The sequence below is a fragment of the Ambystoma mexicanum genome, chromosome 6q (assembly GCF_040938575.1).
Source record: "Ambystoma mexicanum isolate Mex_15411 chromosome 6q, UKY_AmexF1_1, whole genome shotgun sequence".
In the NCBI taxonomy this organism is placed as follows: domain Eukaryota; kingdom Metazoa; phylum Chordata; class Amphibia; order Caudata; family Ambystomatidae; genus Ambystoma; species Ambystoma mexicanum.
This window is the reverse complement of record NC_090937.1, coordinates 305,624,202-305,638,902: the sequence shown is the minus strand read 5'-3', so window position 1 is coordinate 305,638,902 and position 14,701 is coordinate 305,624,202. Positions and strand designations below refer to the sequence as shown.

The window sequence follows — 14,701 nt, the reverse complement described above, 5'->3', positions numbered from 1 at the left end:
ATTTAAACCTGCGCTGCCCGAAGCATCGAGAGACCAGTCAATCTCTGAAGAAGAGGCCAAAAGGAATTACGTGAGACGTAGGGAACCCGACTTGCTGCAGAGGCAGGAAGAATCCAGCGGTGGCATGGCCTCTCCGATGTGGACCGAGTGGTCCATAAAACACACTGAGACTGCCGCAGCAACAGACCAGAGAGGAGGAAAGCAAGAATACTCGCTGAGCGAATGCACAGACCGTGTGCAGAACCAACAGCGACTTGTGTCCCAGGAAGAACTGGTTGAACTCCCCACTGAAGATACAGGTAACTGGAGTTGCAGGAGCGCCGGGTAGGATCCAGGGACCCCAAGAGTCAAGTATTCCTCTGGAGTGACCTCCCTCATCACGGCAGTGATGCCAAGAGTCAAGTGTGCCTTGGGCGTGAATTCCTCCCCGCCCCCTGGTCACAGTAGAGACTCAAGAAACCATAAGTCACAGTGGGAAACTCAGCATGCGTGGAAAATACCAAAAAGGACCAATAACTGTCAGGGTGTGAACACCCTAACAATCAAGATAAAAGAATTCCTGATAAAGTATCAGCAATATGAAGAGTGGATAAAGCCCTAACACCATTGTTCACAAATCCTTGGTCTAAGCATATTTGGTAAAGATAAAAAGTCCTGATAAAGGGCCGGCAATAAGAACAATTGATAAAGCCTTGATTTGGTTTGCAAATCCTTTGGAGTAAGTAAAGTGACTTCTGAAGACTTGTACAAAAATCTATCAAGAGAGTGTCTCCAAAAGTCTTCCAGACAGACCTGGAGAAGGGAGTCATTCTCCTGGACTAGGTATTTTTGGTAAATCGGACCCTTTTGCAAGAGACTGCTGTTAAGTGAGCCTATGACTCCATTGTTTTACTTGGAGAAGGGAGCCATTCTCCTGGTGGCTTGGAAAAGCTGTTCATTGAACCCTTTGTTACTGGTAGGGATAGAGTAGTTGGTTTGGACAGAGGCCGGTATATTGGTTGATCATTTTACATCCTGACGAGTACCCAAGTTATTCTAGGTTGAGGTAGGGAAAGCCCCTTGTTAGGGATAATTCTCAGAAATGTGTTAATTCCCTTCTTCCTTAGAGACCCCCAGATCTTTTTGCTGGACTTTAGGACTTTTTATATCTCATGTAATTTTGATGTGATTTATTCTGTTTTTCTTTTGACTTTGGAGTCTGACAAACTCTATATGCATCATCTTTACATGGTCACACAGCACCTTCAGTGCAGTGGCACAGGGAAGTCTCTTAGATTTCCCAAAGGTTTAAATACCGTCTCTTGGTGAAACTACTGTTTCCAAAAGCAGTGAAGTGAAATTGGCTTTACTTACATTTTGTAACTTTCTAGACCCAGCACACACTATCTTACCATAGGGTGCTGGAGGGGTTACTTAGTATCCCATTTGTCTAGTTTCTCATGTAACATGTTTTATGTTGCCCTTTCTACAATTAATGGCTGGTGGCAGTGGTTTAATGTTTACTACCATTGTGTGTTTTTACCGCGGGCTGCGTTGTAAGGCACCCATGGGTGCACATTTCGTCAAAATGGCACAAGTCTTTTTCTTTTTTTTTTCCTCGCCATTTCTTGTTTGAAAGGTCCTTCTTGAGATTTAGGTTTGGTCCCTTTGTTCGTTTTGTCTTTGGCAGGTTTCGCAAGTGCTGCAACTCCTGGACCGTTTGCCCGGTGAAGCCCTGCTGCTATGCTGAAGCTCCGAATTCGCCTCGTCTATAGAAGCCCTGTAAGGACGACTTCTCCCTTTGAGTTGGTGGAACAAATCAACTCCAAAGTAAGCCCGTCTGGACATCCTCTCTGAGCTGGCTGTATTTCCACTGCTGCTGCTGGAGCCGAGGTACCAGGGAGAGAAACACCAGATTGTGTGCATTGCTTTTAAGTCAGACCTGAGCGCTAGGAAGATCCTCCGGACTTCCCTGATGCAGCACTGACCAAGCCTGAGCCACCTCAACAGAGTGCTGGGCCCCAGAAGCAAGGAAAGTCTGAAGTGATATCGGAGAACGGCAGTGTTGCTATTTGCTGTCAGACGCGAGAAGCTGAAACACAGAAGGACCGCTGAATTGAAGTTTGCCCATTGCTGCCGCTGACCTCCCTATTACCGAGCAGGAGTCCCCTGACATCCTCCCTCTTGTCCCCACGACGGAGGCTCAGGAACAACAGGATCTGCTGAGCTGTACAGGAACAGAAGCCAAAGTTGCTAAAGCTTTGCCCCTCGCAAGACTCCCAGCTTGTGACCCTTCAAGTGTTCTATTTTCTACAAACATTTCTAAAAACATTGTGCTAGACTTTTTACCTAGCTGCAAAGAAGATCTTCAGCTCCCCTTGACATTGAGCAATTAACATTGGCTGTCCTGGCTCCCCGTGAGACTCCTCTTTACCTCTGACTTTGTGCTTTGGCCTTTTCCCTAGGAAAGGGTCAATTTACTCTACTTTGGAAGGTCTTTAAAAGTACTTACCTGTTTATGAATTATTTGTTAACCTTTGTTTTATTCCTCTATTCTATCTTTTACACCGATCTCCGTATTGCTCTAAATGTACCAGTGATAAATCAATGTCCAGTGTCCTAGCTATTTAAGTCACCTGATGGTGTAGGAAGTGTCTGTGTGCCATCCCCAATGAGTGTGTTTGAAGTGTATTCTAAGTGTTATCTATATATTGCTCCCTTCTGAAGAAGGCTTATACACCTGACTGAAATAAATACATTAATAATTGTTTTATCAAGAAACCTTGAGTGTAAGGGTTTATTTGAATAACTGTACTGTGAAACTGTATCACAACATTACTGCTCACATTGACCCCTCTTGAGATAAGCCTAGCTGCTCAGCTCCATTACCAACCTGTGTAGTTCAGACTTATACCAAAGGTTGGGTCCCTATTGCCAGGAGGTCAAGGTTATTGTAGTGCACCCAAAGGATACTGCATACAATCTTGCCTAACTCCCCTCTAGGAAGAGGGAGAGATGTGATTCTGTGTTTGAATAAAAGTATATAGCCAAAATGATACCACCTTGTCAGCCTCCTTACCCATCCTGCCACAACACACACACCGCACTCTCTGGGTAGAGAAACTTTAAAACGTTTGTCTGAATGCAGCCAATTTTCAGATGAATACGATCTAGGACAAACGTTTTTTCTTTGTCTGGTATATCAGCAAAATGTTCTGCTGAAATATCAATTACGAAAATCACTTTTTATTTTATTCATTAAAAATCACAGGGCAAGCAATGCACTTTTGGCAAAAACGCTTACAAAATATAACATTGATAACGGAGAAAAGGGTCCTTTACAATGGGGTGAGAGAATGTGACTTGAAGACCAGTTGTGCAGGGGAAGGTTAAAACATAAACCTAGGACCAGGACAGGACAGAATGACGGGAGCAGGATGGTTGAGGAAGTGCTAAATTAAGGATGGAGCGGTGACAGAAAGCTACTGTAGGGTTGTGCAAATGTGTAGGGAGAGGGGAAAACCGGGTAATGCAGTAGCGTAGAGTGCTTGGAAATCGGTTCTTCAGAAAGGAGAGCCTTGAGGTTGGATTTAAATAGTGGTAGCGTTGGAGTAGTAGAGAGAGGAAGAGCATTCCAGAGTAGGTGAGTGAGGAGAGGGAGCGAGCAGAAACAAGTGAGCGCAGGGAACTCGTGTGGTGGCAAGAAGGTGAGCCGATGATGCTTGTCACTAACAAGGAGGAGAGTAGGGAGTTGGATGACCAGATAGGTAGGGTGGTGCGAGTCATGGATAGTTTTGAAGATAGAAGTTTATACTTGGCCCTTTGTTTCATAGATAGCAAGCCAATCTGGCAACTGGCAGAGGAGGTAGAGCTAAAGCGAGAAGGTTTTTGAAGTGTGCGGACTGAGAAGTTGAGGACTTTTTCCAGAGGTGAGAAAGCATAGTTGGGAGGACCATAAGAGGAGACTGGCACAGTAGTCTGATCTGGAAAGGGCGGAGATTAGCTATTTAGCAGTATTGAAAGGATGAAGACAGATTTTTCTGATATTGGGAGTCTGGTTGCAGTGGCAGATTAGAAGATGAAGAGTGAGAACTGGTGTGATGGGTCTACAATGACCCCAAGGTTACGAGCGGAAGCAAAGTAAGGTAGTCGGGAGAGAAGCGAGGAAAAGGAAGAGATGGCTTGTTTGGTGGGGGAAGTAGAGAACTTCAGTTTTATTGGATTTGAGCGTGAGTGATTGAGTGAGTGAGTGAGTGAGTGAGTGGCCATCCAAAATTGGATGGCAGAGAGACAGATGGAAATCTTTTGACAACAGCTTGTCTGATAAGGATTGAAAGGAGAATCGAAGAGTTGATGGGAGAAGCCATAAGAGGAGATCAGGGTGCTAAGAGCTTAAGTATAGAGAAGAGAAATCGACCAAGGACAGACCCTTGGGGAACTCCACAGTTCAGGTCGTGGGGGAAGAACTGGGGAGTGGGGTGGTAAGGCTGTTCCAGGACACCTGAAAGTGTCTCTGGGCAAGGTATGAAGCAAACCAAACAAGGACCTTCTCTCTCATGCCAAGGAGAGATAATGTAGAGCTGTCAGAATGGTCGACGGCATCATACATGAAAGGTTAGCATGACCAGTGGAAATGATGAAGTTGCTGACATTGAGGAGCGCTGTCTCAGTAGAATGTAGATGTTGAAAGCCAAATTGAAGAGTGTACCGGAGGTTGCAAGTATCAAGGAACTCAGTGAGCTGATTGAATAGTCCTTGCTGTGTGTGTCTATTTTTAATAAGTAGCCAAATGGAGAGCACAAAACTAGAACATTTTTGACATTTACGCAAACTCAGAATGTAGGTGGATCAATGAGACATTCATAAATGATTCACAACCATATTCTGCTGCTGAAATTCATACGAGGTCGAAAGCATTAAGAAGGGCATGCCAGGAATGACATCAGAGTGGTCTGTGAGATAAGAGCACTGAAGAGACCAGCAAACAAAGTGAGGAGCTTCGTTTTTTGGGAGAACATTGAGCTTGAATGCCAACTGGACATTCTAGATGGTTTACAAGTATTAGTGATATTATTCAGTATGGTATTCAACCCATGTCTTTTTCCCAACCCCAGGTATAATTAAAATAAACATATACTCTTGGAAGTTGTGAACCTTGTTTGCTACCTGTGTAATTGTACAGTTGGAACCACTTTAATTACTTTGTGTGTTTCATCCTGTTTTGCAACCAGGATGATTGTCTCCTGGACATTGAATATTCTGTTGTTTCTTATGTTTATATTGCAGGTCTCGCAGGCAGCTGCAGAGCTTCAACAATACTGCATGCAGAATGCCTGCAAAGATGCACTGCTCATAGGAATGCCTGCCGGGAGCAACCCATTTCGTGAGCCCAGATCATGTGCATTACTCTAAAATCGGGTATGTAGCATTTTCTCCAACGTCTCAGGTACAGTGCCCAGCCTCTGCCTCCCATGGTTTCTATGTTGTGTTAAAATATTTACATAGCACAGAGAATACAATAGTATTGACAGAGAACTCAATAGTATTCAAGTCCTGTCATTGATCAAAGCAGAATTAAAATGATAGAAGAGATGTTTGGCCAGACATGCAGGATGGTTAACATTTCCAGTGTGCTACAAAAAGGGGTGGCTTTAAAATTGTCCTTATGTTCGCTTGGGATCAAGTCAAATGTTGAAGGGAAGGTTGTTCCTAGTCTGTGCTTGCAAGACTTTTTTTTTTTTGCCTGCTGAGGTTAAATCTAAAAAATAAATAAAAGAAGCAAATGAGATGAGGACTGAAGGGTTCCACAAGAACGATATGAGGTGAATCTAGTCTTTAGACAATTGAGGAGATGGCGGGGATCCATACATGCGTTTATCGAAACAGAATGGAGCCTTAATATATTCTAGCGCAGATTAAACGGTGTAAAATGGACCTAGCCTTAGCATAGGGAGAGGCACTGGTGATTATACTAGCAATATTTTGAAGAACCTAAAGATAGGATTTTCTTGGGTGCATCCCTTTAGAGGGTAGTGGGGGGGGGGGGCGGCAGGGGGCTAGCTTTGCCCCAGTACTGGTTCTGATTATAGCGGTCTTGCCTAAAGCAATAGACACATTTTCTTAAACCATCTAATATGGTAACTAGAGCGAAGTACATGGTTTAACTTCCAACTTACAAGTCCTGTTAGTACAAATTGAACACCAACAATCTTTACAAATTGGAGTTGTAATCATGGCAACTTTAAAAGGGACATGATGAAGTAGTAATGAAGGCAAAAACTGTTGTCAGTTACTGACTATCCAGTGCTTAATAAATGTAACGGATGGAGGCGTGATCAGCTGCCATGGAGTGAGGCAGCAGGGGAAGCGAGCTCCCGCCGGATCCTCCAGAAGTTCCTTTAGCAGCAACACATCCGACCAGCTGATCACACAGAGGCGTCCCACAAGATTTGAGGAGAATTCCTGAGAAGCCTCCGTGCCGCAAGGTGGTGAACCGGAGAAACTACAGTCCTCCGAAGTTGCATCGTGCCAGAATCAAGATGACGACCGGCAACGAGGAGACCCGGGCCGCCTGAGTCTGCAGCCTCAACGGAGTGACCGTGGTGTGGGAGAACAGCAGCGAAGCCTGGCGGACGAGCGGTAGCTGGAGAGCGGGACCCAGCTGAGGAGGAGGAGCAACCGCGAACCGAGGCAAGGCGGTAGCTGGCACCCTGGGGAGACCGCAGGAAGGCACACCGAGGGTGTAGGCCAGCGAGCGGAGGAGAGTGCAAATGAAGTGAGCGCACTGAAACAGCGCGGGAGGGCTGTGGGTCCTGTATGGTCGGAGAGGAGCAGCCCACAGCAGCAGCGGAGGAAAGGGAGCCTACAGTGTGAGGAACAGGCCGCTGGGGAGTGCAAGCACCCTGAGGGAAGCCACAGGAAAGGGCGAACATTTAGGAGACCAGCAGCCGCCCCTGCTGGATAGCGCAGGAGCGCAGAAAAGATGAGCACACACAAACCCTTCCTGTCTGGCTAACTGTCGTCCAATCTCCATCACTCCTTTCTTGGTCAAACTCCTGGAAAAACTGGCCATCTCCCAGCTTAATTCTCACTCTGAATCTGTTGGTTGTCTCCATGACCATCAGTCTGGCTTCAGAGCTGCCAGAAGCACGGAAACTGCTCTCCTGAACTTCCGTGAAGACCTGCTCTCCAACACCCCCTGTGTCCTCATCTTACTTGATCTCTCTTCTGCCTTTGACACAGTCAACCATGCCATCCTGCTCAACCGTCTCTGTGATAACCTGGGTATCACTGATCAGGCCCTGGCTTGGCTGACCTCCTTCCTCTCCGATCGACCCTCCCAGGTCTAACTTGGGTCCTTCCTCTCCTCTATCTCTTCCTGTGGTGTTCCCCATGGGGCTAACCTCTCTCCCTGGCTGTTAAATCAATACCTGGCACTTCTTGCCCACTGCAACGCTGCTCTCTGCCCCAACTTTCAGTGCTATGCGGATGACACTCGGCTCATTTTCAGGCTCCCTTCAGCCACCTCTTCTCCTTCTTTCTTCTCTGTCTGTCCAGGAATAGTGTGCCGCCAGTGATCTCTGCCTTAATGCCAGTAAGACTGAGATTCTCCTCATCGGCACACCTCCTCCCACCTTTCCTGTCAACTCTGTGGCTGGCCTCTCTTGGCCCACTTCCTGCTCCCACCTGTGAGGCTAAAATCCTTGGGGTGCTCTTCGACTACACATTCACATCTCTGACATCTCTAAGAAGTCACACTACCAGCTGCACCTCCTCCGAGGTATTCTTCCTTTCTTCTCCTTTCCCCAGTAGCTCACTGTCTCCAGAGCTCTTACTGGACTACTGCAACAGCCTTTTTCTAAATCTGCCTGCCTCTACTCTCCGCCCTCTGCAACTCATCCAAAACAGGACTGCGCGACTTAAGCCCATGGATCGTATCTCCCCAGGACTGAAATCTCTGCACTGGCTGCCAGTGGCGGTGAGGATTAAGTTCAAAACCCTCTGCATTGTCCACAAGGCCTTCTGGGGCCTGGGACCTCAATACCTTCAACTCTAGCTTCCTAAATATCTTCCTTCTCAAGCTCTTCGCTCATCCGCTTCCAACTCCCTCAGGGTTAGTCACTTCTCCAAGCAGCGAGTTGGTGGTAGATCGCTTTCCTCTGCTGGGGCCTCCTTCTGGAACATACCTGCCTCTTTGAAACTTGAGGAGAACCATCTCCGGTACCGGAAGCACCTCAAGACCTTCCTCTTTTCTTCTGCTTTCTCTCCTCCTCTCCCCTGCTGATCTCCTGGCTGAATCTGAAACTGCACTGGTTACCTGACTTCCCTCTGATCTCGGGCCCAGGTCCCCTCCCCGCCAGTTCCACACCCGCACTGCCCCCCTTGCACTCTGGGACTGTTTCTGTATCCCTACAGCCCCTATTAGCACTTGACACCTGTCTGCAATTACCCTTGCCACAAGCTGGCCGCACTTTTATTATTATTCTATTTATTTTACTTTTATTCTGTGTACTGCACTCTCCCCTGCACTTGCGCGATCGCAATGTCACCTGGCCTAGTAGGATAGCTGTCTGTCTTCCCTCTGTTTCCCCCTCCCTTTCCTCGTCACACCTTGAAACACTTATGTCTAGGTGCGTTATAAATGCCATATCATATCACATAGGCCTGAGCGACAGTGCTTGGCTGGCAGGCCAGGCTCTGACGGACAGCAAACAATATTAAACACCGGACGCAGACCCCTGAGCAAGGCCTGGAAGGTGCAGAGACAGCTGAGGAGAGGTGGCACATACAGGGACGGGGGGAGCTGATCCTGGCAGGAGTGGCATGCCAAAGGACTGCCAGGAAACACCCCCCCAACAGGACAATCTCACCGGGGCACTGGAACCATCACCAAAGAAGCATCACGGAGGCACGCTGAGAACACCCACTCCACGCTGCAGGCAACGGTAGCAAAGTCCCAAATGCCAGACAAGGCAAGCAGGTGATGAGGGCGCCTTGCTATCTCCTTTCCGGGCATATGCTTCCATCATCAGTCAGTGGCACTGACAACCCAGAGGTCAGCCCGCAAGAGGAAGGCCCAATCCTAGAAACCATAGCAGCGCTGAAAATAGCACTTGAACACAAGATAGACTCAGTGATAGTGGATGTGGGGCTACTGCACCAGGACGTCCGCGAATTGGCAGATCGGATGGGCATGGCAGAAGAGAGAGTGCAGGAGAACATTACCAATAAAGCTAACAAGCAGACGCAGATGGCGGAGGTACTGGAGAGAGTGCGGACACTAGAACATAGAGTGGAGGATGCCGAGGGGAGAGCTAGAACGAACAACATCAGAATACTAGGTCTCCCGGAGGGAGAAGAAGGCAAAAATCTGATGAGCTATGTGGAGAACCTCATCCTGCATGAGATGAGACAGACACGCTGACCCGCCGGGAGCACCCGCGAGGCCTGTAATAGCGAATCATGAATTTCAAAGACAGAGAGAGGACCCTGGCCTTCTCGAGAGAGGGAGGAAAGATCACGTGCAACTCCTCCAAGCTGGCAATCTGCCCAGACTACACAGCCCTGGTGCAAAAACAAAGAGCGATGTTTGGAAAGACTAAAGAGATTGAGGAAGGCCAACCTAAGATACATACTGATATATCCGGCCAAGTTAAAAGTCATACACAACGGCAGAATGCATTTCTTTGACAACACACAGGAGGCATATGCGTGGATGGGAGAACAAGGGCTACCACAACTGCTGGGGTAGGGACAATGATGGACCCTGATGTGTAAGATCAGTAGTACAGAGAGATGGATCAGGAAGACAACTGAGCATACCACGGACGGACACTAAGGATAACATTTGATGCCTTAGATGCGGGAGCTCAACGCTTAAATCGCCGGACTACAACACCAACAACCGGATGACAACCTCCACGGCAACAATGGGACATCCCACGTTTAGGACCTAGATGTCTGTGGGAGGCATCGAGGTGGAGGGGATGGGAAGGCGAGAGAAGCGACTGCGCCAGAGCAACAACATGCTGCTAGGCAAGTTATCCTCTGTTTGCAAAAGCTATTGTTGACGGTTAGTTTTTGGAGTCGGGGGGGGGGGGGGGGGTGAACGACCAGGACAAATGGTCAATGTGTGGGGACTGGGGAGGTTATTAGTGCCCTAAACTGTGACAAACAAAGAACTAATGGATGCAGAGGAAGCATGGACAATGAGACCCCTAAATGCAGCTCAAGAAAAGCACTTGCACAAGGGAAGAGCATGGGTGAATGGGAGGACTGGGCGGTGGAAAGGTTGCAGCCTTGTGAAAATGACTGAGATGGGCAGTAAAGGCTTGGGGGTGGTGACCTGGAGAGTTAGGGAACTAAACAACTACATAAAGAGATTATGGGTACATTCATACTTGAAAAGGAAAGGGATACAAATAGCAATGCTACAGGAAACGCACCTCACCTGGAGAAGCAGGCTATAATCGCTAAGAAGGGAGGGTGTGGGCAAACTGTATGGTTGAACATACTCAGTTTATGCTAGTGGGGTCCTGGTGTGGGTAGCACCCACAGTCCCTTTCCAGGTCCTGGACTTCTAGAAAGACGAGGAGGGTAGGCTGGTGGTGGCGCATTGTATGCTAGAAAACAGGGCAGTATGCCTGATAAACACGTACGCCCCCAAACCATGGCGCAACCCTGTTCTTTAAGTCACTATACCTGAAACTAGCTACATATAGGGGAGCGACGTGGGTATGGGGTGGCGACTTTAATTGTACGTTAAACCCTAAACTAGACAGATCTGATGAGAAACACAAGAAGCTGGTACCCCCGGCTAGGGCACTGGGGGACCTGCTGTAACACCTACAACTTTCGGACATATGTAGAGAAAGGCATAGTGGAGAGAGGGAATACTTGCACTACTCGACTCCACATGTCATGCACACACGATTAGACTATATATTCACGGGAACAGAGACTTTGGGCGACTTTGAAGACTGAGTACAAAACCATGGTACTGTCGTATCACGCCCCGCTCATGGCACACTGGCATGTGACGGCGCTGAGAGCACCAATACCCACATGAAAATTAAGGGCTGCAGCCCTGCTAGAAGATAGCTTCAGGAACCACCTGAGCGACAAAATAGAAGAATACTTTGAGACCAAAACTGGGAGTGTAGAAGAAACAGGAATACTGTGGAAAGCCTTCAGGGTTGTTATGAGGGGAGAGGCGATAGGCAGAATGGGAGGCCTGAGAGCAGAAATAGAGGTCACTGGAGAATACGGAAAGGGACATAGTACGGGAAGAAAGGATGCTATTAGAAGTGAAGGAGGAGGGGGAAAAACTGATGCAATTGCGGCAGGAAGGCATTGCAGACTGGGGAAACTTGACTACGCAAAGTACACCCAAAATGTACATGTGGAAGGGGACAAACTCGGGAGACTACTGGCCTGGCTATGCAAACGAGAGGAACCGTGGGAGATGATTAATAATGTAAAGAACAAAGATGGAACGGTAGCTGGTACACAGAGCGAAATAAATGATATATTCTCTTAAGTACTACGAGGCACTGTACACCAGAGATGAGAAGGGTGATGACATGGACATAAAGGACGCCCTGTGCCAAGTAGATATGCCACGCCTGGGGCGTGAACAGGTGACGGCATTGGACGCCCCATTCGCGCTTGAGGAAATCGGAGAAGCGATAGCCGAAATCCCGACCACTAAGACACCAGGGCCTGACGGATACCCAGATAATTCTATAAGACATATATCAGAGGTGCTAGCGCCCAGGCTACTGCAAGTCTTCACAGAGGCGTGTGAAGTGGGCGTGCTGCCGAGCAACCTCTGAGAATCCATAATAGTGCCCATACTTAAACCAGGGATGCCACTGCAAGACTGTGGAACTTACAGGCCACTATCCATGATGAACCAGGACAGTAAAATCTTAGCGGCAACACTAGCAAACAGACTCGGGAAAGTGATAGGAAACCTGATCCATGAAGACCAAACTGGCTACGTACTGGGGCGATGCACCTCATGGAACCTCTGGAAGCTGCACCCTGTAATAGATAGCACAAACCATATGTGCGGAGACTGTGCAGTGGCCTCACTGGATGCGGTTAAGGCCTTTGATCCTGTCAGGTGGGACGGGTAATTAGAGACCCTGGGAAGGTTTAGGATGGGCATCGCCTTTATAAAATGGGTGAAGCTAATGTACACGGCTCCCAAGGCAAGGGTGCCAACAGGGAAACAGATCTCTGGGGCATGGGAGGTGAGGAAAGGCACTGAGCAGGGTTGCCCGCTGTTGCCAATGCTGTACATCCGGGCCTTAGAGCCGCTGATGGCCTTCCAGAGAACACAGCACGCGGAAGCCGGAATAAAGATAAGGGAGTGGCACACACAGTAAACCTCTACGCAGACGACATGCTACTGTATGTCAGCCAACCTGAGGAGAATCTACTGCACTTACTAGATATGGATAAACCGGGAAAAATCTAGCTTGTTCAAGTTGGGGGAGCCTGAGAGGACTAACCAGATGCCAATTGCCAATCATTTTTCAACATGTTCTTAAAAGCTGCCACATTACTTTTCTGTCTAAGATATACGTGAGCAAAGGTGCATTTATCTGGTCTTATAGTTAGGCATTTCTAGGTCGATCTATTTTTTTCCTTCTTTTTTAGAAAGTGGCTAATCCAAGAGCTTTTAAAGCTGCTTGGTACTGTCCAAGGCAGTGATGTGTAGAATCTCCTTAATATTGTTTTTACAGTAAAAGCTGGGCAGGGCTTTGCATGACAGTTTTCATTCTGGAAGTGATCTTCTATTTCGTCTTTATTTCATTCTGCAAAAAAATAAAGCTAGAAAGTTGTGGGTTCTTTAAATGTCACTCTGACATAAGTTGAGATGTGTTGCATTAAGGTGTATTCATGTTCAGGAGGGGGTAGATGCTTTATTGTATTCTAGACAAAAAAGCGATCTAAATTCAAGAAGATTGTGTATTGCTTATATCCATTGCATAGTTACTGGCTTGGCTGGAGTACTAATGTGTTTGTTTTCAAGACATGTTAAGCTCTGTTTTGATGAGTTGCAGGTAGCGTTAAATGCTTTTGAATAGAAGAGGCTTTTTCTGGACCCTCCTACCCCCATTTTATTTTTTCTCATTGTGGAAAGTAAAGTTGTTGGATCTTTGTATTATTCTTGGGGATACGAGGATGATCCAGAGGTTTACAATAGCTGGAGTCGTTTATTTTCAGCCTTGTTATTGTTTTCAAGAGAGATGTGGTATGGTATTATACCGTAGTTATTTCCAAAAGGAAGGTATTGTAGATTTCCAATTGTTGAGTAACATTTTGTGAAGTTTGGGTATTCGAGAAGGCCTGCAGGGCACTAAGGTTGCACTCTTTACTAATCATTGGCTAGTGATATTTGACAGTTGCCAAGTAATAAATCGTGTCCTGTGTGTAGGTATAGAATTGATGTTGCAGGTACATTATAGCTGGCTAGTAGTTTGGTCTCATACATACAGAAGGCAATAATTCAAGTTGCAGGCACTTTCAGGGTTAATAGTTTGGAAGGCTAAACCTCTAAGCGATTGGTGAGAGAGAATGGGAAGGCAGGGGATTGTGGTGACAAAGATACTGTTACAAAGTAGATGGCTTGTTGGTCTGACTGATATTAGTGCCTGTATTAATATACTGGAAATCCAGTGTGTCTGTCTGGTTAAATAAATCCATGATAAGGCAGTGTTCAAACTATGTCCTTAGGGAAAGGAGCATCTCACCAAGATATATGTTGAGAAACAATTTGTATTCGTTTTAGGTGGTCTTTAAGTAAACAGGTAGTATGATGTATTACGATAGTCTGCATTTTAAGCTAGCCCATTGGAGTGCAGTGACACTTTGGGATAGAATTTGAACTGTGGGCATGGCTGAACATTTCAAGTAACAAGCCACGCTTAGAGTCACTCCCTCCTTTAGTTCTCCACATGCACACAGCGCAACATTTATTACTCGCCAAGAGTCATTATCACCAACAGTGGCTAGTGCATGTTTTGAGACCTGCAGTGGCGAAACCTCCCACATTTGTATATGAATGATTGATGTGAATTAGAATAACAAGGATTAATAAGCTTACCCGATTACCTTATGCAATGTTTTGTTAAGATATTTATATTATAACAAACTTATCTGAAATGAAGGTAGTCTAGAAATCATCGGGGATCACTTGATAGGTGTTCAATTTGGCGAGGTGTTTGTGGTTTTCTTTTTGGTTCTTAATGTGTATATGTTATGCATATTTCGACACGTGGGAAATGGCGCATGTGTTGGGGCTGATTGAGTTGGATGTCATTTTTTTTGTGTGTAGCTAGCCAGTGTTCGTTGTAAAAGTGGTGCCATTGTGTAAGCTCTAGTTTCATAAAACTAAGGATGGGGTTCATTGATCCATTCTGTATAGTTTACTGAAGAGTGTCTTTGGCCAACTTACTCTGTAGAGTTATAAGTTACTAAATTGTGAGATTGTTCTGTAACCTAAGGTTAGACTGCAATATGGCCTATATTCTTACCAAGCAGTATGAAGGGTGCCTGTTATGGCGTTGTAGAGCCATTGCAGGACACTGACTTCAAGGACATGAACTGAGACTATTGGCATCTCCAGTCTCCCGAGACGGAAATGGCTGTGAAAGTCTTTGGCCAGGGCAAGGCTTATGGATCTGATTAAGTGTAACTCTGGATGTACACA

The 14,701-nt window shown here is 46.6% G+C and overlaps 1 protein-coding gene across 1 annotated transcript in view; it reads left to right on the top strand.

Annotated features, from left to right (window-relative positions):
- Positions 1–14,701, top strand: part of GNG10 (G protein subunit gamma 10) — a 116,955-nt gene that overhangs the window by 80,545 nt on the left and 21,709 nt on the right. Inside the window, exon 2 of the mRNA XM_069630808.1 lies at positions 5,266–5,397. Within this exon, the coding sequence (XP_069486909.1) occupies positions 5,266–5,391 (126 nt within the window). The 3' untranslated portion in view covers positions 5,392–5,397. The remainder of the gene's footprint in view (positions 1–5,265; positions 5,398–14,701) is intronic.